This window comes from Numida meleagris, chromosome 1 (assembly GCF_002078875.1).
Source record: "Numida meleagris isolate 19003 breed g44 Domestic line chromosome 1, NumMel1.0, whole genome shotgun sequence".
Lineage (NCBI taxonomy): Eukaryota > Metazoa > Chordata > Aves > Galliformes > Numididae > Numida > Numida meleagris.
The window spans coordinates 154,036,432-154,064,228 of NC_034409.1; the positions used below are offsets into that span (position 1 = coordinate 154,036,432).

The following is a 27,797-nucleotide window of genomic DNA, read 5'->3' on the forward strand; positions in this document are numbered from 1 at the left end:
GGCGGCGGCGGGGCTCCGGGGACGGGGCGGCCCCCGGCGAGCGCGGCCCCGCTCGCGTTTCGTAGAGCTCGGAGCCGCGCGGCTCTCCCAACGGCTGCCTTCTAATGGGGTTTTCAAGCCGTTCACTCACAGTTATTAATTTTTGTCCCGGAGGCAACTCGCACTCGGAACCTGCGGCAGACACGTCTCCGCGCGGACGGAAGGAAGAAGGGGCGGAAAGGAGACGGGCCCGGCCGCGGCTCTCCCCTCTTGCCCTCTCCTGACGCGGCGGGCGGGAAGCGGGGCCCGAGCTGAGGCAGCGCGCCGCGCTCCGCTGTGAGGGGCGGGCGCAGCCCCTCATGCTGAGGGAGCCTGAGTTCGGGCGGTGTTAGCACCTGTGCACACGTGGATGCCCCTCGTGTAGCCCTGTTGGAGCCCAGTGGGGCTCCAGGCTGCCGTTGTGAGTTCGCTCCGTGACAGCTCTAAAGTTGAGGAGCCGCGAGCTGTGCTGTCCGGGCTGTGTTTCTCCCAGAAAATCAGCGCGGTGTGGGGCTGGCAGCGTCTGGTGCGTGCATACAGCAGCAGCATTCAGACGCTTGTGCATATTGTACGGCTTCCGTAACCAAAATGTCTCAGAGACATGCACACTTTAATTATATGCTTTACCTCCATCTGATTAAATGAGTGATAGACCATTTCAAAACTCTTTTTTTTTGTTTCGCTTTGTGCTGTGTGTGTCTCTTTACACAGGGCCTGCCTGAGCGAGCACTGTGCCGCTCCATCAGGGTGGTACTGTGGGGTGAAGCCCTGTGTATACACATTTCCAGAAGCAGCTCTTATTGTCGATAATTTTTCCAAAAGGCCACAGTTAGGGCTGAGCTGGAGGTAAACAAATCCAGCCCCATCGCCTTCTATTGTGCTCACGGCAGCCCGCTCCGACAGCTTTTCCTCAAGCAGCAGTCTGTGAAAGATTTTTACTAAAGAGTAGGCAATTTTGAATAGTCAATTTTTATTTTTGCATTTCTGCTGTCACTAGTGATTAGTGACAGTATGGAATAGGCAGTCAGATCGCTTCTGACTTCCTGCTCAGGTTTGCTGATTGAGCTATGGAGCGCTGCACTATGTAGCTCAGAGATAGTACACACAGATGCCTTGGGTTGAAGCAAAATAGCCTGTTTTTGGAGCCCTCACTGTTACTAGAGTTTATATATCTTTCAAAAATAAATTTTGTTTACAATGTGAAAGTCAGAAATAAACTGCCGACTGACATGATTCCTAAATAGAAGCAATGGTTTGCTCAGAGTTAATCATTAGAAAAAAAATACAAGTTTGCTGTTATAATTATATCAGAGTATCTGTTTCTTCGCTGATTTTGCAGACCGTTACAAGTGAGTTTACACTTCAACAGACAAATCTGCAGTAGAAAACCCAAGTAGGGTCTTTTCAAACCATCTCGGCTATGTTGTGTAAGCAAGAATTTTGGCAGAGCGTTCGGGAGTTACCGTGAGAGTTCCCTCCTCTGCAACACTGTTCTGTGAGCATCTCACAACAGAGAACTCGAGCTTAGGTTGCTGTCACGCAGAGTGAAAGAAAATGGGGAATAAGAGGTGGAGTGGGATCGCCTAGAGGTGGGTATGTGAAGGATGCCTTCCAGTGTGCTCAGGCACTGATAAGAGAAGTGCCGTGCCCTGTGCTGGAAAGTGCATTGCCAGGTTTAACGGAAAAGGGTTAAACTTTCTGAAACTATGTAAATGCTCCAGGTTCTGGGCGGGCAAAGATCCAGACATTCTCGGTAAATGTAGACTTGATTGCTTTGAACTCCCTTGTTCTTTGCATTCCTCTTCGCTTAGTAGTGCTGTACCCATTAGGGAAGACAGGAGAAAACAAGAACAAATGTCAAATCCTCGTTGGGGCGGTCGGAGCCTGGTGGTGGTGGAGCCCAACTCTGCCTTGTGAGAGAGAGGCTGGGATAGAGGAGCTGGGGTTGCTGGCAGGGATGGAGATGGGCTCCACTCTTAATGAGTTCTCAGCTATGTGAGGTATGCCTGCAGGGGCACCCCTGTGTCCCTCTGTCCTTGTGAGGAGGAGAAAGGCCAGCATTTGTGGGGACCCGTACCTTGTGGAGGAGTGGAAGGATGCACGTGGGTTGTTTCATAATGACGAGGTGAGGGAGACTTGAGGACATCAGCTGAGCTGATCCAGGCTTTAAGCCGTACAAAGATTTCTGATAATGATTTCAGGAGCTTTTTAGCACACTCAGAAGCTGATTCGGAGCCAGCAAATACCCAGTTTGTTTTCTCACATCAACTTTATAGAGAAGTGGAAATGAATTTTCTTCCTGGCAAATCAGTTGCCACCTATTTTTGGCCTCCCGTTAGAATCCATCTCCCCAAGGGAAAAAATGGTTTCTCATTTTACTTTTGGTTGTCAAAAGAGAGCCAGTGTGATACTTTTACCTCAAGGAATCATTTTTCCCATTCTTGCTCCCCACCAAGCACCGCATCAGGAGCCACCAGGTACCATGGGAGCTCCTGACGGGCCTTGCAAATGCCACTTGTGGCTCTGTAACACAGCACCGCCACAACGAGGAATGTAGCAGGGTGACTTTCTGCTCAAGCGAATGTGGGAATCGTGAAACGATAGTCTGCTGCTGTGTGCCTTTATTGCAGCTTACAGAAGTGTTCCCTTCAATTCTTCAAAGGTGAACCAGGCTGCCGTTTTTCATTTCACTTTAAACAAAATGGTGTGATAGGCCCTATGGGAAAAAAGGATGTTCATCCTGAAATAATGAATGACGCTTCCTAATTAGTTCAGGCAGATATTTTAAATAAAAACACACTTTCTTTTGACTTCTTTCTCACATTTCAGTAGTCACTTGCTTCCACCTTTCTGCTCTGCTGTCCGAAGAGTTACCATCAGAAAAATACCCCTGGTCACCCCTGGATGGGATTTTATTGTGGAGCATGTACAGAAAATAGGTTTCATGTTTGTAATCCCCCTGTATGCCCTCAGACAGTAGGGTAAAAACTTCTTGTTCACAGTAGAGTCCTTGACGAACTCTTTTCCATATGGCTGGGAGCAGAGAGTGTGCCTTCTTCAAACCAGCTGGACATTCTCTGTCCCTGAAATTCTTATCAGGTAGAAACCTCCTGAATGATGAGACTCTAGCATCAGAGAACTGAATTTGACAGCTTTTTAGAATATAAAACCATAAACAGTGCAAAACAACCAATTCCTCTGTTCTGCAGGCCAAGGGCTTAGTAAATACAAAACAAGTGGTCTTTGCAAGCTTCTCTTTTGCACAGTTAGAACAGGGCAAGACGCATTGTTTGAAGTTTACTAAGATTACTAAAAGCACCCAGATACAGTTGTATTTGTGGTTTGTTTTTATCCTTTAGCTAAACATATTTTTCTTCCAACGTAAAATGAGTAAGTTAGAATAGCAGTGAAGGTTTGTGACAACTAAATAAAGGCATGTAAACTTACCCACAAATAACCCTTGATTTTTTTTTTTTTTGCAGCAACAGGTAAAGATCCTACCATGTCTGCATTTTCTGTGTTTTGACTGAGCCAGTCTGCACCGTATAAAGCCTAATTACAGATTAATTATATAAGTCTGTCTATGCAAGGATCTGTTCAAGTATTTTCTCTCAAATTTAACTTGAGCATGTGTGTATACACTTGCATGCATCAGTCTGATTTGCTATTTATCAAGGCCAGTGCTGACTTGGCGGAACAGATGCTTCAAGATGGAAACTTCAACTGCTCATTACTTGAATTCTTGGATTAAGAATCATCAACCTGTCTGGAGGAAACAAGACATCTTACTCAGTAGCTGAACCCAATCTTTACTCGGGTTTTAAGGAGTCTTAATAACTTTTGTTAACAGCTGCCTGTATTTTGGTTTCAGGTACATTTGAAGTATTTTCAGCTTATCTGGGAAGAGGAAGTAGGGCAGAATCTTTTAGTGTTCTCAGTCCCATTTCGTGACCTTTATAGGCCTAATGTGCAGACTGTTTATTACAGCAGGCCTTTTTGAGAACAGGTCACTGACTCAGCTGTAAGACACGAGTGTTTCCTGTAGTTTCATCGGTTGTCAGGCAGCTTTTCAGCTCTGACTTGTTGCATAGCAGGGCCAGAAACTACAACAGCATGCTCCTTAAGCATGTCATTTAATTATTTACGTACTACTAGTGCAGATGGAAATCTGTACAAAGTATAATTAGAGAAGATTAATTAAAATATGTACTTAGAGAGTAACATTTATGATTTTTGAAAAGGTGGCTTGTCTGTCACTTGGAATTTTGGTAGAAACTACCACCACCCTTTTCTTCTGCCTCACCTAAGGAATGCTGAGGCTACCTGCTTTGTAAAAGCAAGTGCTGTTGGCAATGTTTGTTAGCGATGGGTGGTCCTACGCTGGTGTTTAACTGCTTGAATATGAGACAAAACCACATTCTTCACTACTAAAGAAAACATTTTTGGCTCCAGAGTGTTTATGCTGAAAATTTGTTAGCAAACACTGACACTGTAAAATTGGCATGCTTGCATGCTTTGGCTGAAGTCTCCTGATTAGAGGAATAAAGTAAAATGGTTAAGGTTTTGTGAAGTACTGCTCCACCAGATGGGAGATGGAGCCTTTATGAACTTGGACATAGCAGAGGCGATGGTCTGGCTAGACAGGCTAGGAGGGCATTAAAACAATGACATAATACTTGTTCAAGAACCTCTTAGCATAATAAGGTAGGGCAGTGAATACTCATTTGGAACTAAGTCCTGATGTTGAGAGCAAAAATAATTAAGGGATGTGGTCAGAAAAAAAATCCTTCACCTCTTACGCTGCGCTCTTTCAAGTAGGGGAAGAGAAGATAAGCTCCTTAATCAACTGCCTATAATGTGCAGAAAGAAGATCCTGGGGTCTTTGGAACACGACATCTTCACAGTACAGTGTGCTGCTAGGAGCATTAAACAGACCTTGCCAGACCACTCTGGCTATCCAGTGAAGCTATTCACCCTATGTGGCTATGTTTCTTGTGATAGCTGTACTGCTATATTCAGAGTAAATCTAAATTTCAGCATGTCATGTAGCTGTACCAATAGTGGTGAAGCAGGAGAACTGATGCTATTGGTGACAACATCTTTACAATTTTTAAAATTAAGAAGTCTTTCTACTCTAACAGTCTTGTGTCCAGCAATTCTGCACTAGACAAATTTATAATCAGTAGACCCAATAACCAATCAAAAATATGGAAATGTTTGGCAAACATCATAGAACGATTATTTAAACGTGCTGTCTGTAATCAGCTGAAAAAAGAACTGAAACAAAAAGACTTGGTAATATAAAAGGGCTAAGTTTAAAACACCGAAAGAAATAGTAGGCTAAATTAGTGAGTAGTGAATAATTAGGCAGAGTCTGAAAGAGGTGAGTACTAGCGCTAAAGTCCACAATTGCAGAGAAGCTAGTTTAGAAACAACGCTTCCTCAAAAGAACAAGCTCTTTCCTTCTGCTTCTTCAGAGTGGATTTTGAAAAGCAGTTACAATTACAGATGCTCAACAGCTCAGAAAATAAAAACACACAAGTAAGAGTGGATATAAACCTGACAGTATAGCGATTGTGGAAAAATAATATGAAAGAAAAAGATACTTAAGAAGTCAATGACCTTCACTGAAAAGAAAATCTATAAAAAAGGTCCATAAAATGCATTAAGAATTCTAACATTTGTCTGTTTTTAGACAAAGAAATGTAGAACTGTTGATAAGCAAGCAGAAAGAACATGGTGAATATTCCTGTAGTGTACTTGATTAAAGAGTAGATAATGTATTTCTATCACATGATAATGACAAAATATTTTCCATTTCAACAATAATTCAAGAGCACATTAAAACAGCTCCTATTAATACTCTTAGATTGGTATGTCTGGATAACTTCACACCAAGAACTTTAAAAGAGCCGGTCAGTGAGCTTTCAGGATTAATACTCACTAATTGTTAGAACACTAGGCATATTCCTGAAGACTGTTAAGAAAGCTAGAGTTAGAACCAATACTTAAAAGAAAATGTAAAATGGAATGATGCTGGCAATTGTAAGTTTGCATTGTAACATTGATTTTGAGCAGCTAAATGTTAATAATCAATGCAGGTATTTATTAATATAGAAAGATAATACAATTTAGGCCCAACCTATGCTTGTGAAAAACAAGACCTTGTCAAACTAGCCTGAATAAAGTTGGTCACAAAAGATTAAATAGAGGTTGTATAAAACATTTTTGCAAAGTGTATCACATGATTTAGCTCAGTATTTTTGGCTAAAATTGCTAATCGTCAAGTCTCAGTATTTTCAAATAGGATGTTGCTGGGTTAGTGTATTTTTGAGTATAGAGATTGGCTTATAAGTAAAACTACTTTCCTTTTTTAAAGACTTAGAATAAAACATCGTAATTAATCAAATTTGTCGAGGAGATGAAAAGTCAGGGACAAATAAATAATGAAGGCAGGAAACCTGCCTATTGAAATAGCAAACCTTTCCTCGCTATGCTGGACGCTGCTAAGCAACACATCTTCCGCTACAGATGTATATGAAGACATGGAAAGGGCCTTGGCTGAATAATAACTTGAATAATAACTCGTTAGCTCAAGGTGATTCCTCAGTTGTCCAAGGAGGATGTTTAGATGCCTAAGCAGATGTTACACATGCAATTGTATAGGTATTATACCATAAGTGGCACTGGCGAGGGTGTTTGATTGAAATAATCTTTTTCACATACACAGTTCAAGAGGGTGTGAAATCTCTCACGCTTAGTTTTTGAGCTTGCACCCAGTTGTAGTGTTCAATGAATTGGCTGTGTATAGTCAATGGTGGTCCTCCAGATGTAGGCAAACATTGCTTCCCTCTGGCGGTACTGACCAAGCAGTAAATTTAGGTGCTTATTTTAGGAAGCTGCGTTCAGTCTTTCCGACTTACAGCCCCATTTATTTTTTCGTTAAAAATAAAGAAAGCTTGGATAATGAATTTAAACCTTTGCCAGCAGGCTTTGCTACCTCTTGAGGAACACAAGCTGCTGCTTTAGAAGGATGTTTTCAGTAAACATTTAAAATTTATGTGCAATATAGATGCCTAAACAGAACAGAAAATAAGATAATGATTTTTTTGAGCTATCAGGTAAAGATCTTCCAGGGCTAGAAGGTGAATGGCTGAAGTGAAACCTAGACAGTTTTAATCTGGATCACGTCTCCCAAAGTGCAGTTGTTTGAGCATCGCTATTATGTCCTGGGTGAGTTAATGGTCACTTTTTTCTTAGTATTTGAGAACCATTCTAAAGCAGCTTATAGATCACTAATGACGTGGACACCACAGCTCAGGAACTTCCTGATATTGAAGTACACTTGCGGTGTGCTTTTGTTGCTTCATTTTTGCTGTTATGGCATCCCAATTCCACGATGGTCGGAGCGGTCATGCCAACTCAGAGGAACCCAGAAAATCTGGTGCTCTCCTGTCTACTTAGCAGTGTGTTTCTGGTAGGAAAAAAACTACACAGAACAACAAAAAAAATGAGTAGGAAAAAGCCAGCCCTTCTGCTATCAGGAACAGCTGTAGCAGCAGAAAAAAAGAGGATTTTCAGTCAGTCAGAGGATATTAAACTTACGACAGGGTTCTCTCTTGCTTAATGATAAGGGTAATAACTCAGATGACCCTCACACTTTTCAACACATCCTGGTAGTTTGATTGACATTTTTTGAAAAAAAGAGGAAGTTTAGGAACCAGCAAGTGATTTCCACAAATGTCAATTGTAAGTACTGATTTCCCATTCATCTGCCTTAAGACTGTGAGCTTTGACCTCCACTGAAGGCACATTAAACATCTTTCAGTAGTGAGCCGAATAACTGGATGTCTCTTCTCAGGAAGGGAAACGGCAAAGGAGTCACTACAGAAGCTTACCTCAGACCAAAGGAGAAGCATGAATTGGGTTTTCAAAAGGGGTTTCCTATGAAAGCTTCTGAAGGTGTACCTCATTTTTCATCCCTGTCACACCATGGAGGAGGAATGTCATTTTGTCAACACACTGTTTTAAATCCTGATCGCAGCCAAAACTCCCAAAGTCAGAGAATGTATTTGTACTCACCAGTGAAGTTAAAAATGAGAACTGCTGCTGATCTTAGAGGCCACCACAAGGTGTTTGTTGGCCAGTAAGAAAGATGAATGAACCAAATACCGCCAATCTCACTTGGAGGTTCTACTCCTCCACAGTGAGGAAACTGATCAGCCTTGCTGAAATGTAGCTGCACACCAATACCAGTCTTATCTCCTGTTCACCTGGGGGCTCATGGACATGCTGACAGTGTTCTGCTTGCTGAATGGGGAAACTTCTTTATTTCTAATCATGTGCTGTAAAGAAAAGGCACAGCTGCATCCTCCTTTAGGGTTTCTGTTTGCCTCATGACGAGCTCCTCCGTGAAGGAAGCAACTGCCTCCACACAGTTTGTCTAGTTTCATTTAATTAGGTGAGACACAGTCAGAAGATAGACACTGGAACATTTTGGAAATAAGCTGATAAGGGAAAAGTGACAGTGATTATTGGTGATGACTAAAGTGCCCAATCACGCTATGGCCTTAGAACTGACATACATCTCACCAAGTGCACACAGAAACGGTGCTCTTCACAAATAAAGAACGTACGTTAATTTGTAAATTAAAAACAGTCTATAAATCAAATATTATATAAGGTGAAACGTCTGATTACATCGAAGAGTATTATATATAGCACCTTAGTTTATCTAACTATATTATTCACATGAACTCTGGATGCATTCACTTTCAAGGTCAGTTAGAATGTTTTTAATTTTAGTTCTCTGACGTATATTAAATAGTGTATTAAATCAAATAATACGCAATATATTTAAATTAACACAGTCTTGTTTTTTTTTTTTTTTCTCCTCAGGATTTTTGGCCTTCCTCTAAATATTTTAAGAGTGATAAGCAGAAGTAAATTACTTTTCAGTGAGAAAAACATGAAACAGTTTATTAATATATTGGCACTTGGAGCTTCAAGTGTTATTCATATTCTTTTCTACAAATTCTGTTGGGGAAACATAGCACCGCAGTCTTCAGTAAATATTCAGTCCAGTTTTATTTGAGACATATTTAAAAGATACTTATTTATTCAGTTATATTTCAGGATATTGTTCTCCAAAAAGAGAGATTTAGATTGCAGTCATTTCTTACAATCTGCTTTACTGGGGTTTCCACCTGCTAAGAATTTAACAGTTGAGATTTCTGTCATTTCTCTTTTAAAATGAAGTATGAAATACTGAAAATAAATAACAAAAAAGGAAATGTTTACTTTCAGAATAAGAGACCTTATTAAAAAACTTTCTCCATTTTCATGATATTATTTAGATTTATATATTTTTAAACTAGATCAAAATATTTATCTGTTAGAACGTTCATGTTTGGCCTACAGGTATTCTTGTTGTTGGATGACTTAATGAATGGTTGGTCTACGTCTATTGTGTTATGGTATGGAAAACAGCATTTCACGAATGTACAGCCTATGTCAAATGTGTTTACCTGACTGGTTCATAACACGCTTAGTTAAAGCTCAGGAGCCAGCTTATTCATGAACTCATAAGTAATGTGGCAAGTTGGGTGAGGCAAGACTTTAACAATACATCTTAATCCCTGAGCTGCTTGGAAGATATTTAAAATAAGATAAAGGAGAGAAGTTGATTCACTCTTTTAACAAAGCGAGGCTTCTTTCTCTCCAGATTACTTGAGATTTTTTGTCTCTAGATTACTTGCTCTCTAGATTACCAAAGATTACTCTGTGAAGAGAGGACTGACAAAATACAAAGCTTCTTTTCAGTGAATAGAAAGCCTTGCCTCTGTGCAACTCAAGAGTAAGGCCTAATGATTCAGAAAGCTGGTACTTGGTGTAGGTTATGAAGTGCCATAAACTATTACCCAATTACATCTAACCTTTGGAAAAAAAACTGTATTTTACACACATTTTATGCAGAAAAGAAACAAATATTAAAAGATTCTTTGGCAAGAACAGGATAAAAGTCACATCTTGTTCTGAAGCATTTCACCATGCGGCACGATAATTTTTCAAATTCTGAGTTATGAATTCAGATATGGCTTCACTGAAAGGATGTAAAAGTGGAAGGGACAAAGAGGGTGTGAACTCTTTTCCTTATACTTCACGTTAGCATTGCCAAGTCTTGTGAATAGAGCAGGTTGCAGTTGCACAAACTGGCTTTCATCAATGCCAAATCTGTATCCATCCTTGTAATTTTAAATCTTACATTGAAATAATTAGTTGAATATAATGAAGTTCACCTACGAGATAACTATTAATCACATTAGGGGCAGATCAGCTTGGTTCCCTGTGTTCTATCAGCAGAAGCATTTTGCAATGGTCATTGCAGTACTTCCAATCCAGGTGACGTTATTTATAGTACGAAACTGTGGCAATAAGCCTTCCTGGTACGTAATTCAAGATGAACTAAAAAAGGCTCTATGTTCTTTATCCCAAGGACATTGTGGTACCATTAAAGTCGTCTCGTGTCAGTTTTTCTTTGAAAAAATATTGCAGTGACAGACAGTATGGTGCAATGCCTGCTTCCCTCTGCTCTGAATGGAGGAGTGAAAACAGTGCTCATGAAAAGCTAATCATCACCACGGCTGAACAAGTTGCTTATTCACACTGTGTTATGCAACTTAAGGAATTCCCCTCTACAAAGATGTTGCTAAACATTAATCCATTACATTTTTTAATATTCACCCTCCAGCAAATGCACCAAAATTTGCTGTATTGTATTACATCTGCTCTTAGTGGCTACCTGAATCTAAAAGTAAGCGCTAAGCTTTGCAAAGTTAACTATTGAAGTGGTCATGCTATCCATACTCTCTTCGTCCAATGTTTCTTATTTCATAAAGTTAGGTGCCTAAGAATGGGATAAGCGAAAGCTAGCATGTATGATGTTCAGCACCTTGTTGGCACTCAGGAGCTGACAGTTTGGAGGTGCTTCAAGACAATAGACTGGATTTTTTCTTGGCTGTTTCTTTCCAAAGCCGAAGGTCACTCCCTTCATCAGAAGTGTTCCCATCATTATCTTGTCCAGAAGTCAAGCTCTGTGAGCACGCAAGGAGGCTGATCTAATTAAATCCCATCTTCTATCTGAGGGAAAGGGGAACATACTCCTATAGAAACAGTATAACTGCTATAGAGTGCTGTGAAGCCAACAATTTTGGCAGCACTGTCTAGACTGTTCTACTGTGTATTCGATAGGTGTATATCCCTTGAACAAGGAATACAGGCATCCCTGCTGCTTAGTACTTAGAATAATGATCATAAGAAGAACTGAGTTCCAGTTTATGGTCCAATAAATAGGTGTTCCAAATCACGCTTGTTCTTATTGCTCAGCCCAGCAATTAGTATTTCATGCAGAGTGAAGCACTGTGCTGTCGTTTCCCTGTGTGCAGCCTTGCAGTGAGACTAAGCATTGCCATGACTGGAACAATTCTAGGTGGTCATTGAGAACGTTGGTATAATTGTGCTTCTGGTACCGCCGCAGCTGATTGGCACCAAACCTGAGTTTTAAGCCCGTTGAAGTTACAACTTTATGTTTTCTGAAATTAAGTAGGAGTAATAAGAATAAAGAACATGTGAAAGGATAACTGAAAAAAAATAATGACCGTGGGTGACAAAGTAGATCAAGAATTCCTGTTTCCAAAGACATCCAATAATCTGAAAGCCTGCGAATTAAAGATACTGAACATTTAAATGGAAACTAGTACTATCATTCAAATCAGTAAATGTGCAGCAGTCTACTGTAGGCCCATGGCAACTTCATAGCTTTGTGTGATGAACCTGACAGTTTCTGAAGATGGGCCAGTAGATCAGACAAGCTCATGAAGGTGATGCAGCATGGAAACCTTTACATTTTTAAACAGTGTGAGACTTTATTTGCATTTCATTCATAATCAGCTTTAAGATACCTGTTCGCAAAAAGTATTTTCGTTTGTATTAAAAATAAGTGTGATCTAAAACAACAATCTCACTTGCATGCATTCTAAAATATATACACGTATTTCACTTTACAAAATAATAATGAATTATCAAAGATTCACGAGAAGTTCACATCATTTGTTTCTTTGTAATTTCACAGAATTTAATTGATTGAAAATACTCTGTCCTTAACTCATTCAGAGATCTCAGAATTGTTATCATGGTGTAAAACTATGACAAAGTTTTCAGCTTGGACAGATTTAAAGTGGCACGTCAGAGTGTAAAAAGGTCTATATTTCATAGGATTGGGTATTTTGTTTTCATGGACAACAGATCTAATCAGCCCACTTCGGTTACCCTAGGGGAGATTTCAGACAGCTCCATTGTGTCAGAGGGCACCCTGGCTGTGCACTAAGATTAGCCTGCAGAGATTTTACAGAGTTGAGAAAGAAAGGTAAGCTCTCTCCCGCTGCTGATAAACACTGTTATTGTTCTTCATTCCCCGCTGAATGGAACAAATGCAATTCTGCGAAGTTAATTACTGCAATAATGAAAGAAATGACACAAAATGACAAGGAATGTGCTAATTCGGTAAGACTTAGTCATTGACATATTATTCCCTTTACTGCTCATTGTTACTTTCAGGCACGTACACCTTTACTCGTAAATACTAAGTGGATTTTTTTGGACTTAGTATTTAAGTAACAAGTTAATAAAATAAAGATTAATTGGTAAGCAGTGGTGCCTAATGGTCTCTTAGTTGTCTGTTCCATACCTGAGATCTTTGATGAAGCATCAGAAAGAAAGGACTTGGCCATCTCTGCAGGACATAGAACTTCTTTCCTTTTGAAAGTCCAAGAATGAAGACTCACTCAAATTTTATTGATACATTAAGATAATTTTTAAACTCCCAATTAGGAAGAGGCAGACAACGAACAGACTGCACCAGAATACTGTATTTTTTCCTCTCTTGCACTTCTCGCAGCATCACAGGAGAGACGAATGATACTAGTGTTTGCGCGAATGTAGCGCCGGGCGACAACTTGTGAATCCCTGCTTACATGGCTCCACTCACTGGCACTGGGAACTGTGCGCCTGGAAATCACTGCCCTGAGGAGCACAGTGTGATGACTCTCCTCTGTGATGGCATTGTACTGTGATGGGGAGCATAAGAGTCTGGGCACAGAAACAACCCTCTCTCAAGGTCTCAGAATTCAGTGGGAATACTTCCAACTCTTTCTTTTATGGAGGGCCACTGCACTGAGGTAACAATCCTGTTTAAAATCCACATATAAATGCAAGGTTACAGCTTCCTCATAAAAGTCGAGTACTACATTGCCAGGTCTTAATAATAATACAAAAATAAATGAATACTTCTGAAGAACTGAATAAGAAGGCAAAAGAGAAAGTCCACGCTCCAATATGTATCTCTAAAATCATGATAAAAAGAAGCACTGGGAATTGCTAACAATTTCAGCTGCAAGACTGAATAATCTAAGTAATCCTTCTTCTATTTAACCAAGAAGGAAAAATGAAAAGACTTTCATTGAAATGCAGTCATAAATTCCATCCATAAGTCTTTTCCTGCAATTAAGTTACATTTACTGATCCACTACTCCTTAAAAGAAGCATTAACACAAAGACTTCAATTATTCATAGTCAAACAAAGTTGATTCTATTGCTTCAATCAAAGCAGCATTCTCTAGTACAGCGGTTATTTCTGCAGTATCTTCAAAAAGGGCACAGTCCATGAAAACATGTAAGTTTCTGAGTAAAAGCTATTTCCATGATCAATCCCAAGTTTTTTTCATTTCATACTTCTGCCATTTCTTTCCTTCACAGAGATACTTTTTTTGTGTGTCCCCTTCATCCTTTTAGAGGATGAGATGACTAAAATTCACCCTTAACTTGAATCCAGTTCCAATGTCCTGAGAAAAATGAGACTCTGAAAAGAGAAAGAAGGCAGAAAAGAAAAAAAGAAAGGAAAAGGAAAGGAAAAGAGGAAAGAAAAGAAGAGGAAAAAGAAAAGGTGGGCATTTACAGTTAACTGAGAGAACATTTACTGTTATGCAAAACTTGAAAGTGAGGAAAGAAACCCAGGAAACTGCAAAATTAACTCTGTGGAACAAAGTTGGTGCTTCCCATGTTGTCAGCAGAGAGCTTAAAGAGCTGCGGACGGTCTAACATCTGCCAAGAACCACACCTCTCCTCAGTGCTGTGACCTTCAGCGATATCCTCGTGCTTCCATAATACTCAGCTACCATCCATTTGCACTAGCAACGCCGTCCCCAAGAGTTAGCACCTTGTACTGCTGCCCAGCTTAAGTCTGAAATGCCCCAAGTGTAACTGCCTTATTAAGCTATGGAAGCATGCGTTTCAAAGGTCAAGAGTTCCCAACCAATCCTGGGAATTTAAGAAGGGGATAATATTGCCCAAAGACACTAAGCAAAACTTGATCTTCTGGAGATATTTATTTCATTTTCAAAGGTCAAGAATGAATACAGATTGTCTGTGTGCTTTGCTATAAGAAAATTCCAGGGATATATTTCTTTGACTCTGTAAAGTCTGGCATGTGTTCTATGAAATGCAATGTTAACAGGGAGATACGTTCTTCCCTCAATAGACCTCCCTAATGAGAGTAGCCCTGAAAGATGACAGGATGTTGCAGTCTCAAACCGTTGTGTGTAGATCTGTTTTCAAGCAGAATGACAATTGATGCGTTTATGCAACATCATAAATACTTCTTCAGAAAGTACCACGCTGTTTCTAGAAAGTCACGCTCTCTGCCTTGTGTCTTCCAAAGGCATGGAAGCAAGGCACGGCCATCTGGAAGCTGGAGTGGAGTTAGCGTTCCTTTTTCCTGGAACTAGATATCACATAAAACATTAACTGAAACTGAAAATAACAAAGTCTGAGAGGTTGCAAATCTTATCTCAGAGATACTGACAAATATTCAGACAACGAACATAAAATTTGCAGCTGTTCCTCTTTTACAAGATTTCATCGCTATTTTATACAGAAAGTCTCGGAGGGGAGGAAGACTGCAAATCCCAATGATACATCATTTCTTTGCACAGAAAATATTTAGGAACTACAAATGCCAGTGAAGTATGACCACAGGATTCAGGAGCACGCTTTAAAAGTAGTGCTTTTTTAGAAAGAAAGCTATTTCATGCTTCCGATTTCTTTGATTTCCTCGATGTGTTAGAAGCCTTTGGCAGAAACGTGAGAAAGCAATTACACTGTAAAAAAAAAAAATTGAAAGGCCTTTACCTCTCTAAACCAACTATGCCTCCTTCTTTCCTGTTCAACCTATATACTTAGGAAACTTTACACTTAAGTAACACCAACTTAGTGTACCAAGAAATGTACTAATGGATAGAGAATTTTCTTTCTTTTCTCTCTTCAGTTTGAAAAAGAGGAACTGAAGGTGATTATAGGGTTGGGCACTTCAGTCACAAGTTGCTTATATGCATGACTACCCTTTGAAATTTCTCTTTACTTCATTACTTTTGACTCATACATCATTGACACAAGACCTGCTGCAATGGGAAACTGTAATGACCATTTCATGAAGAATAATTTTGGAATAATTCATTTTGAAGCCATGTTTGCAGGAAATAACATCAGTCAAAACAGGTAATACAACTGAACCTTTTCACTACTTAAAGAGCAAAGATTTATTAATTTTTGCTGTAGGGCATTTTGTGTTTGAATAGTTATTATTTAAGTGACATTCTTGTTTTCACTTTTCAGAAGATTTCTTCCTCAGTAATGAACTACAGCCTTAGTCTAATGATGAGACACAGGAAAAATACAGTCTTCAACTGGAAAAAAGTGTACACATGGAGCAGGCTTTAGATGAACTGAGTAAGAGCATTATGAATTCTCAACATATGTTAACAAATTACTTTTATTTTTGTAAATTTCATGTTGGGAGTTTGTTATTAATTTTCTTAAAAACCTGTCAATGTTACATCGTCATCGGAAGAACTGTTAAAATGTCAATATAATTTCACCATAAAATAGTTTTTGTCAGCCCTCTTAGAAGATCCGGCTGCTGCAGAACACAGGAGTTTATGAAGCACAATTCATTCTGGAAGCATCTTAAATACTTAAGAAGTGTAAACGTTAAGAAATAAATAAATTCATGTCACTATCTTGTATATTTAGAAATGTCACCAGGGAGTAATTTAGGTTGGAAAGGAATTCTGAAAAATAATCATCTGGTCCTATGTAAAGACAGGTCCAATTATATCAGATTGCTCAGAGCTTTGCCCAGTTGATTGCTAAATATCTCCAAGGATGAAGACGCCATCACTTCCCTGAGCAGTCTGTTTCAGTGTTTGACTATCCTCATGGAATCATAGAATCTTTAGAGTTGGAAGGGACTTTAAAGGTCATCTAGTCTGACTCCCCTGCAGTGAATAGGGACACCTACAGCTACATCAGGTTGCTCAGAGCCCCGACCAGCCTGGCCTTGAAATTCAAGCCTCCAAAGACAGAGCATGCTCCACCTCTCTGGGCAACCTGTTCTAGTGTGTCACTGTCGGACTTCTTCTATCCAACCTAAATCTCCCCTCTTTAAGTTTGAAACCATTTCTCCTTGTCTTCTCACCACACACTCCGCTGAAGAGTCTGTCCCCTTCTTTCCTGTAGCTCCTCTTTAGCTCCCCTACCTGAAAGGCTGCTATCGGGTTTGCCTTCTCTTCTCCAGGCTGAACAGCTCCAGCTCTTTCAGACTGTCCTCGTAGGAGAGGTGATCCATCCCTTGAATTATTTTTGTGGCCCTCCTCAAGGTAAAACATTTTTCATAATAGACAGTTGAAATTTTTGGTGTTGCACCTTGTGTCAGTTTCCTCTGATTCTATTACTGTGTGCCTCTGAGAGCAGGCTGGCTCTGCTCTCTGTACCATCCTGTTAGGTCTCAGTTTTTTCAGCCTCCCCATCTACATCACGTGCTCCAGCCACTGATCATCATGGTGAATAACTGTGGACTCATTCTTGTACATCAGTGCTTTGAACAAACCCCAGACTGGACATAACCCTCCGGTTGTGGTCTCCCATATACCAAACAGAAGGGAAGAACCACCTCCCTTCATGTGCTGGCTCTACCGTTACACAGCTCAGGATCCGTCTGGCCCTCTTAGCTGCAAGGACGTATTGCTGACATGTTCAGTTTGTTGCCCACTGGGACGCTGAGATCTGCTTCTCCCAAGCCACCCTCCAGCCAGTCCTGGCATACGAGGTTCTTCAACCCTAGAGATGGGACTCTCTATTTATTTGCCTTTGAACTTTGTATGGTTCTTGTTGGGCCATCTTTCCAGCCTGTTGATGTCTGTCCAAGGCCCTGCCCTGTAGAGACTACTTCTCCAAATTTGGCATTGACTGTGAACTTGCTGAAGGACGCTATTTGCCAGTTGGACTTTGCATTGCTGATCACATTTCCTTGAGCTTGGTGTGTCAGCCAAATTTCCATCCACTTCATAGTCCTTATCTTACCAATTTGTCTATAAGGATACTGTTGGAGAACAAACAGTGAACACTTAATATTGCAACAAGCATCTTGCCCAAAAGAGTTCACAGGTTCAGATAACAGAATTTATTGATTATTGGGTGATGACGAGCAGTTTGAGAAAGATAAAGTAGGGGCTGTGAATCACATTACATATTTATTTTACAAAACTATTATCTGCATATGCGAGCTGTCTCACACAAAAACCAAAACAGGTGACGATTCTATTCACAAAAAAAAAAAAAAATACAGTAGAGAAAAACCTAGACTTCAAGAAACCAAAGTTGATCAAGCAATATCTGTACAGATAGCCTTGTGTGTCCAAAGATCAGTGCTTTTTCTTCATGTGAACAATTACCTCTGCCTACATACTTTGCCTCCCTCATTCACGGAATCAACATTTTAATCCCATGGTATGCAATTACCAGTGCTTTTACCACACTCTCTCAGCATTAGCAAAAGCTGAAGCTTACTTTCAGTAGAGGAAGCATTGCTTTGTTTCAACTCGATGTTTGGAAAATGAAGAAGAAAAGCGTATGTAAGAATCATAAGCTCAGTATTTGTATACAGTAAATAATTATTGTTCACGTCCAGCTAGAACAATGAAGCAGTTGAAGGGATACTGTCAAGGAAACAGGAAGTAAGAAAAAAGAAACTTCCTCTGAAATGAAATCTGAGCGGTATTTTCAGTATGCCCTCACTTAAACAATGCCGTCAACATTTATGCGATATAGAACTGTAGAGCAAATGTATCTAGCTCTGAGTGTCAGAGCTGATAACTAAGATGTATTTTATTGCTTCATCAGAAGATTTTTAATGATCGTTTGGTAAATGAAATGATATTAATCGACCAATTGTACAAATCAAGGCTGATAAAGGGAATTGTTTTTTTCACTTGACGTACAGGAGTTATGTGCCCTTGTGGACAAGAAGGCAAATGGTGTCCTATGTGCATTAAAAACAGTGGGGCCAGCAGGTCGAGGGAGATGATCCTCCTCCTCTACTTTGCCCTGGTGAGGCCACATCTGGAGTACTGTGTACAGCTCTGGGCTACCCGTTACAAAAAAGACAGGGAACCACTGGAGAAAGCCCAGCAGAGGGCAACAAAGATGATGAGGGGCCTGAAGCATCTCCTGTATGAGGAAAGGCTGAGCGAGCTGGGACTGTTCAGCCTGGAGAAGAGAAGGCTGCGGGGGATCTGGTCAATGCCTATAAATATCTAAAGGGCAGGAGTCAAGTGGTTGGGGCAGGCTCTTTTCAGCGGTGCTCAGCAACAGAACAAGGGGCAATGGGCAAAAACTGGAACACAGGAAGTTCCATCTGAACATGAGGAAAAACTTCCTTATGGTGAGGGTAACGGAGCACTGGAACAAGCTGCCCAGAGAGGCCGTGGAGTCTCCTTCTCTGGAGATACTCAAAACCTGCCTGGATGCTTTCCTGTGTAACGTAATGTAGGGAATGTGCTTTAGCAGGAGGTTAGAGTAGATGATCTCCAGAGCTCCCTTCCAGCTCCTACAATTCTGTGATTCTGTGATTTCCTTCATAGAAAGTAGGATATAGTCTGATGCTAATTCATGTATATTTTTTCAATTTCTATGAGCCAGAATAGTTGCAAGGAATGTGTCAGGAAGCACAAGGTCCAAGAAAAACAATATAGAAAGCTGAAGCATGCATTCATTTGAACACTATGAATAAGACACCATTTAACAACACAGATTATAAATATATACAATATGCTAGTGTTTATTTATCTTTCAAAATTCAAATGTTAGTAAATTCACTACATGCATTATTTTCACACATTTTATTCACACGACAGGTCTAAAAATTATTTCATATAGCATAAGATCATTTCACAGGTATAAAGCAACAATTGTAAAGAAAAGAGTTGTTTGCCTTTATGGGAAAAGGGGCGTTATAATGGTGAAAATACCTTTCTTCAAAGAAAATCTCCCTAAAGGATTTTCTTAAGTATTTCTTGAAAAATGCTATGGTGATGTTTTCTTCTGCAGTTTCTTGTACCATCCAGGTGCCTGTGTATTTGTCTGTAAAATAAAGAATATATCAGTTGTGAGAAAGAACAGACGTAAGGATAAAAACATGCAATCTATGCTGAAGTCTCTCTCCTGCCTATATAGTTCATAGTGTTAAATCATTTTCTGCTTAAAGAAAGTAAATTAAAAGTAAGACTATGTATTCAAGGTTATTATTACTACATATCTGTATTTAAACCACCCAATTTCTAGGTTATAAAAAGCAGATAAGGTAAATGATTTGTTTTAAAATACTGAACATGAGTCAAGTGTACCATAAATAGATTTCATTCTAAATATGATTATCCAACTTTCCCATTAGAGAAGGGGATGGAACTTGGGAAAGAAATTTTATGTGTGCCATAGACCAACACTTTGTACAAAATAAGAGCTCTCAAAGAACTACAATCCAAAATAAAAGAACTCAGCTGTTTTCTGACAGTGCAGAAATAATTTTATTTGTTGAGAATTATCTGTGAGCAACTTCTTGCCTTCATAATACTCTGGTCTACTGCACATTCAGGATAGTATAACATTCTTGTGGCAAATTTAGTCGTTGTTTATATGAAGAAATAAAGAAAGTGGAGGTGGAACAAAGTGAAGGACTGTTCTACATTCAAGTGTCAGTATTAACTCTTGCTTTTGCTAATAACGTTTCTTTTGTCTGTTGATTTCTTCCCCTATTTTTTCATTTCCTCCAAGTCTTAATAACTAGTCAATCTTCAAATTCAGCTGGCCTTGGATCCTTGTCATGTTTAAATCTCCATCTTTCTCTCATTTTGAAGTTCTCAGTTATAAAAATAAATCTGCTCTATTTGTACAAGCATTAAAATTCTCTCAATTGGCCTAAATGGGAAGGACTTTAACAGGACTATTAAACTATTTCCCCATCTAGTAGGAAACTCTGCCATCGGCTTGTTTTCATTTTCCTACTCCAAAGTTAGATGAGGAACAATTTCAACATGTCAAAGCATTTTTTTTCAAGATTCCCACATCATTTCAATACCCCTAAATAAGACAGGACAGATTATACACTCAAACCCTGGATCACCTATACATCCTAATTGTTAGCTCACAGTTTGTCTCTGTTTTGGATCACTGCACCAAAGACAAAAGTTTGGGCAATATGATTTAGCACTTCCAAAAGGATTATGGATGAGACAACACAAGGCATGCCTGTTACCTCTAAACAGTCTCATAACACTGTCTAAGCAAACTTCAAACCACTAAAATCCCCAAATGCCCTCATGCCATACTCAGGAGATGTAATCATTCCCTACATTGTGTACTATAAAAACATTATCTGATGTGTTGCAATACAAACCTTTTGAGTCTCTTTCAATCTTAAGAAGTTTCCACCAGGAAAAAAAACAAAAAACAAAAAACAAAAAAACCCAACCATATATAGATAAATATTTGGACAAAAATAGCAAAATATGGGGCCCCGGGAAAAAAAGAGGGTTGTGTGGATTCAACCAGCCTGCCCTAGGGGAAAACAGCCACAACCACTGTAAATACAAATTACAATTTGCTTTGTGACTCAGCATTATAACTCTCTTAAATGTATCAGCTGAGACACTTATATTCAGAAACTTCCACATTATTTTCCTGAAGCTTTCCAATACTGGAAGCACTAAATCTGACATTGGGAACCTGAAGTATTTAAATCCAAGCATTCAGTTTCGAAAGGATAAGACAAGGTTTTGTAGTGTCTGTTATCCACACCAACAGAAGTGATAAAAATCCTAGGCATATGCTTGTATGTATACATGTAGATGCAGGAGGGTAAATATACAGAAATACATTTATTTCCTCACTGCTGCTCCTCAATGTATCTGTATACAATCAACTCATGCTCAGGGTAGATTTTAAATTGCATACTTACTCTATACTCATTACAATTTTTGTGAACTGATAGTAATACAACTGACTTTTTAAAAAAATCTTGTTTACTTTGAACTCTACATGCACAAACTACTAAACATCTAAATAACATCACAAACTGCATTTTATCTCCTCAAAATCGACTACAGCCAAAAAAAGTTGCAAATATTAAGCAGAATAAAGTATGTACTGCCTTGAAGTATGAACCAACTTTCTTCTTTTTAAAGCGTGAGGAAAATAATCAAAAAGTTTACGGCACTTACTCTTAGCATAGTACTTACAAATAATGTTGGCTTAGGTCTAAATACATTTTCTTCTTCATGTTCTGGCAGCAGTTTTACTGAAGGGTTAAATTGGTTTTCTGCAGTCAACCTTTTTAAATTAATATGAAACGGAGGTAAATTTTGTTCCTTCTGTTTATCCTGTAGATTCATTAGAATCTGTTTCATTACAGCTAGTTCCTGGAAAACCATAAAAGGGCAATGCTAAGTTACTCAGTAAAATTACATTTAAATCTGTTTTGTTAATAATGAATTTTTATTAACCCAACGACACATGTAAGCGGATCAGAAAATCCAACAAGCACCATATACTTGCCATCATTAACAAGTTTACTAATTGCATATTAATAAAAGTGAAAAAAGTACATAGGACTTATGCAACTCAAATTTTGTACTGATTAAATGCTGTAAAACAGAACTTTTGTTGTGTAACAAGGAACCCACTATCTCCTTTAAATTAAGCTTCCATTTAATTTAAAAGAATTATTTTGAGTTTGTTTTGTCAGGCAGAGGGAGTTTACCAACATAATTTGAATGACTGTGATAAATTGTACTTTCAAGCGGTGGGTCTTGCACAGAAGTCTTACTACTAGAAATATACCTATTTCTTTACATCCAGATCAGAAAAGTCAATGAAATACCTTAAGAGGACTTACAGTAAAAATGGGAGAGGAAAAGAAATTTCATGAAACATAAAAAATTCCAACATGGGAAATAAAAAGCAAATGCATAAGGAAATGCTCAGTTTTTCTGGATGTTCTAATAAGTGGTTTTGTAAACAATCTGAATTAATTAAACAAAAAACCAACAAACACCTTTTCTTACTATTTAGCAGAAAAAAATTCATTATTCAAAAGTTACTGTAAAGTGAGAAAGGAGAACTCACGGTACTTTGTGACTTTAACTGGCTGTCTTCTTTTGTTGTCTTGCATCTCTTAGTGCCTAAAGTTCTATTCCCCAACACGTAAAGGGGTAATTACTCTAAGTTAGAGAATTTAGAATGTTTTATTTGTTGTTCTACATTGTACATAATTCATGCTCCATTATCGCAGAGCTAGATTAGCAAAATCAGTAGAAACACCATTCAAAGTGTAAGACAATTTTGTATCTTTTTAAACTCAATGTTTTTGCTTTCTTACTTATTACAGTGCTGTTTTCAATAAACAACACTGCTGAAATATCAGCATTACAATTAGCATTCTCTTATCTCTCAACCAAAACAGAGCAACTTGTATTTATAGCCAAATCACAAACATTTGCTGTGCCTTACCTATTTCTTAATAATTGCCAGAAAAGTACATTGATGCACATTCTATTTTCATTGCATTATGAATAAGTAGTTAAAAGAAAAGCCTTCTAAAACATTCTTGCCATATAGCTTCTCTCTGTCCATTTCTGCGTTAATACAAGTATTTTTACCTAAAGTCAAAAGAATCACGTCTCTGAACTGCCCCACACTCATTCAGTTACATGAATGGGTGTTACACTCCACAGACCAGCTTTATTGAGTGTACAAATTGTTCTTGTATCTCAGTCATTTAATATTAACTATTTGCATAATTCAGCCATGTGTAGTGGCATGTTAAAACAGCATGACTGCAGAGCAGCTGTTTAAAAGGACTGCATAGTTGATGCCAACATGTTTTTCAAAGTTGTAAACTCTGCAAAGATGTTGCCAAAGTGACACATAGACAGAATTTCTTGATGAAAATAACTCAAGCGAGTATATAGCAAATACGTACACCATCACAGGAGATTAAATTGTACATAAACCATGTTTTGACATTAACAAGTGCTGTTCCTATAGTTAAACTTGGCTATTCTGTAGACCAAATAGCTGCACGTTTGATCAAGGCAAAACTCCCAAACTGTCAAGCAGATTTATTTCAGAAACAGAATCGAAACATGGACACGTAGGGTCAAATTCTCTCATGTCAAGATCCTCTCAGCACTCTTAAGGTCTTCTCTGCTCACAGAGTCTGTCCTTCACTTGACAGCCCTGCCTGTTTTCAGACTTGGAATAGACTCTGGAGTCAACTCTGATACGAGCTTCCACTGTGATAGGGGAATTCTCAAATGTGAAAATATGGGAAGGAATGACAGCGAGTTGGGATGGCAAATTAATCCACAATGAGTAAATCACTTTGGCATCACAGCCAAGTTTAATACAAGAATTTAGCTAAAGTTGCCTTAATATTTGTTCTAAAATCACGTTTTGTGAGAAAAAATCTTAACAGATGTGCCAAAATACTACAGGAGACACTGAATCCAACAGAATCACTAGTATGTATACTGCTTAACATGAAATTTCACATATTGACCAGAGATTTGTAGTTTTCTACCTAGGAAATACTGAAATTTCTGTCTTGAACTGCAGTAGGTTTTCAAGGCCAGGTTGGATGGGGCCCTGGGCAGCCTGATCTACTTGATCTAGCAGCTGGCAACCCTGCCTGTGGTAGGGGAGTTGGAACTCGATGATCCTTGCGGTTCCTTCCAACTCAGGCCGTTCTATGATTTTATGATTTCTAAAGATTTCTCAGCTCCTTAACACAATCTTAATTCCTAGTTTCACTTTTAAATTCTAAACATTCCGCAGCAATTCCTGGCACTGTCAGCAAGCTACCATGATTCAACTATTTACTAACCCTAAAAACAGGCAAGTTGGTCTGGAAAGCCATTAAGGCAAAAGAAGCTCAGGAGATTGTGTATAGCAGAAATATATGAACTTAGTCCACTGTGAAGAGTATCTTGGAAAAAAAAAAAGGTGTGTGGGGGGGAAGGTATAGGGTTCAGAGTGGACAGGAAGAATCTTTTGTGTAGAAAGACACGCACTAGTTTCAGGATAAACTGAGTAAGAGAAGACGTGAAGAGAAATGGATGGTTACAATTTTTATACAATTCTACCGTGTCGAGTCCCTGGTTTTATGTCATGGCAACCCTGTGCAAGTTGTTTATCTACACTATTCACTTCAGTTCTTCCGTGCGCTGGAGAAGCTGTGTCACTTAAGCCCTGTATTTCCCAAGCCCACTGTAGAGATATCTGGCCCTTGCTGTGCTGGCTTCTGCAGTTATTAAGAAAGCCATGCTATAGACACTGCAGAGTGCCACTGAGCTGAGGTTTCCAAGTCTGAAGACTTCAGCTTTTGAGGGCCAGACAGCCCTTCTTGGGAGGACTACAAGTACTGACAGCTGTGAGTGGATTCACCCAGCTCCTCTGTGCACCTGGCTGCACAGCCTTTGTCCCACTAATGCTGTGAACACCAGCATCCACTCTTCACCTAAGGAATATTCTGTGGGGATGTGGCAGTGCAGATAGATGGAAAACAATGCAATTAGCACAAAAAGGTGGGTTAAGATGAAACAAGGAAAAAACATTAAGTATGCAACTGGCACAAAAACACTGCTTATACAAAATGAGTGTCACCCACACAAATAATTATCAACCTCATACTGTACTATTAAATATTTTGAAAGTCCGTCCACGGAAATCTAATGAATTTTTATTTAAGGATGGTAACTTGCTCTGGCTACCAGCACAAATGCCAAAAAAACAAAGCAGTGACCTGTTTGACACATGGGATTTAACTCAAGCTTGTAAATTTACATGTCTAAACTTAAGTACCTACACATGAGGTAGGAATCCAGTTTTCCATTACAGATGATGTAGCTTGGAAAGTGAGTCAACCCATTCCGAAGTAGACACCTATTGGCACGTCAGCTGAATCGTGTTGCAACAACAGTAACATATTGACTAGGTTGCTAGTGATGAGGCTGCTATGAAGCAAAGGAAAGAATGCTCACCATAGACGCTTCCTGTAGATACCTAAATTTAGGTGTCATAAGCTGAATCCATTTCTCACCTCACTCTCTTCTCTTTTCTTATCCTTCTGCTTCACCTAAAACATCCTTCATCCTGAATAGCCAGTGTACAATTATAATTCACCTTGCACACATATTTGAATATTAAATTGCTGTGTTAAAAATAATTGTGTTTTTAGAACAGGCACTCACGCCACAGATCACCTATTCATGTAAGTTTTCCTAAACATGCTCAGGTTCATACTAGAACAAGCTAACATCCTACATTCCACTTGATTGTGCAATTTAACAAAGATAATTTGAACTGTAAAATAGTATTTGAAACTTCTGCCATATAGAACCAGTAAAGAACTGTAATTCAAAATAAGTGATTAGAATGAATGGACTGAGAACAAGAGGAGGGACAAAGGGGGGAACTGAGGAAAGGTAAAATGTATTGCACTGTGAGAAAAACAGATCTGCGCATTTCCATTTATTTTTTGCACTGTGATGTCCAACAACTTTAACTAGCAAAAAGGAATTTTGTGTGCCAATACACAAACAGTAGGGTTGTTTTTTTTTTTTAATTAAGAAAGGATTAATTTAGTTATAGACAAAGGATAGGCACCAACATTTTCCTTGTTGTTCTTTGATTAAAATACATTCTGTTTGGGAATTTTTTCCTAATCATACCTTGTTAATTATTAAGCTGAAAGCTATCAGTGCTATTGTTGTGAAACTCTTTACAGACTACAGTCTGTAGAAGTGTTATATCATATCAAAACCACCAACCTTTTAAACAGTGTTAAAAGGAACCAAACCAAACCAGTGTCAATCATTTTTAAAAGGTAAAGGAAAAAAGGCAAAATAGTTAGATGCTGTCTGCATACTCCTATTTCAGTAGAATTGGAGTCTCCAATAATGACGTTTCATCTTAAAGCAAGTGAAAGGAAATTATATTTTATGTAAATTTGTTTTTGCCTGTTTATAAGGATAATTGAACTAGAAACTATGAGAATGGAAACTGAAGATCAGGAATAGGAAGGATAAAAATTGATTGTTTCAACTAAATCAACTAGCAATGTAATTAGAAGATAGAGATGAGCAAACACAAAAATAAAAAAGGCAGCAGTTTAAAATATAAATACATTTATAGTTATAGAATTCTCTAAACAGCTCTGCTAACATTATTTTTATTGTCCTTGATACATGCTCAAACATACATGTCCCAGAAAAGCACGTTACATTTCCTAATGGTACTACAGAAAGATAGTGCTAAATGTTATAAACACATCTTAATTTATATAATCATAAAAAATAAAAGGAATTGCCTGATACTGAAAATTACTGAGACGTAAGGAATGCTGTTTTATCAAGTAAATAACTGAAGAAGTCTATTAAAAAATTGTCTACATTAGGCACAATGAGCATTTATCAAATAGTAATTACATTTTTTTTCAGTGGATTGTCAAGAAGTGAGGATTTTTCTTCTTACTCTCTCATGTAATGATAATCAAAGAAAGAATCTGTGCATTCAACAGATTGTAAAGGCCCTTGACATGATATATGTGTATAATTATAATAAATAAAGCATATAAAATGAATTTACATAAGCACTTGAAGTAAATTTAGATACCGTGCTCTGGAAGCAGATGCAAAATAACAGTGTTAAGAAAAAGCAACTGACTTACAGGAATCAATTACATAAATACCAGTTCTTATGTTACGCAGCTATGTCTTGCACCTCCAAACACTCTCCATACAATAATCTTGAAAAGAAACTTTACACAGACCAAATGGAATGGTTGAAAATATTCAGTAGGGAGAGACAGGTAACTTACTGGACTAAAGTTAACTCAAGATCATCACAAAAGCAGCCAGTGGGTGTCAGATCCATCAGTCTCCCTTCCCGTATAGTAAAGCTCATGATAACAGCATTCAGATAAATATATTCTAAAGCAAAAGTGAACCTAACAACAGCACCAACAGTTACTTGAACCTTTATCATGACAAACTGTATTCTACTTTTAGTTTTACACGTAGAATTTATGATTACAAACTTCACCTCAGATTAGAACTCCATTTTGAATCAAAAAACTTCTATTGTGGAATTTGAACATTATAGTTTTTGTGCTAGAAAATGTATCAGATTCTGGCAGAACCACCGAATTCTGATGACTGACAAGAGTCCCCAGAGAAGTGGAAATTCCCAGTAAAAGAAACAAAACGCAGAAGAGGCACTAAATGCTATGAACCTTAAACACAAAAACTCATTTCACTGACAAAAACAGAAAAATC

The 27,797-nt window shown here is 38.6% G+C and overlaps 2 protein-coding genes across 4 annotated transcripts in view; both read right to left on the reverse strand.

Annotated features, from left to right (window-relative positions):
• KLF5 (Kruppel like factor 5) overlaps positions 1-316 on the reverse strand; it is a 19,355-nt gene extending 19,039 nt beyond the window's left edge. Inside the window, exon 1 of the mRNA XM_021417463.1 lies at positions 131-316. The gene's annotated coding sequence lies outside the window, so the exon portion shown is untranslated. The remainder of the gene's footprint in view (positions 1-130) is intronic.
• PIBF1 (progesterone immunomodulatory binding factor 1) overlaps positions 19,220-27,797 on the reverse strand; it is a 116,970-nt gene continuing 108,392 nt past the window's right edge. For 2 of the 3 annotated variants that reach the window (XM_021417494.1, XM_021417485.1), the window contains 2 exons: positions 21,702-21,881; positions 19,220-19,548 (listed from right to left, as the gene is read on the reverse strand). In XM_021417494.1, the coding sequence (XP_021273169.1) occupies positions 19,492-19,548; positions 21,702-21,881 (237 nt within the window). In that variant the 3' untranslated portion in view covers positions 19,220-19,491. Of the gene's footprint in view, positions 19,549-21,701; positions 21,882-27,797 lie in introns of those variants that run through there. The other variant, XM_021417503.1, reaches the window with a different exon arrangement.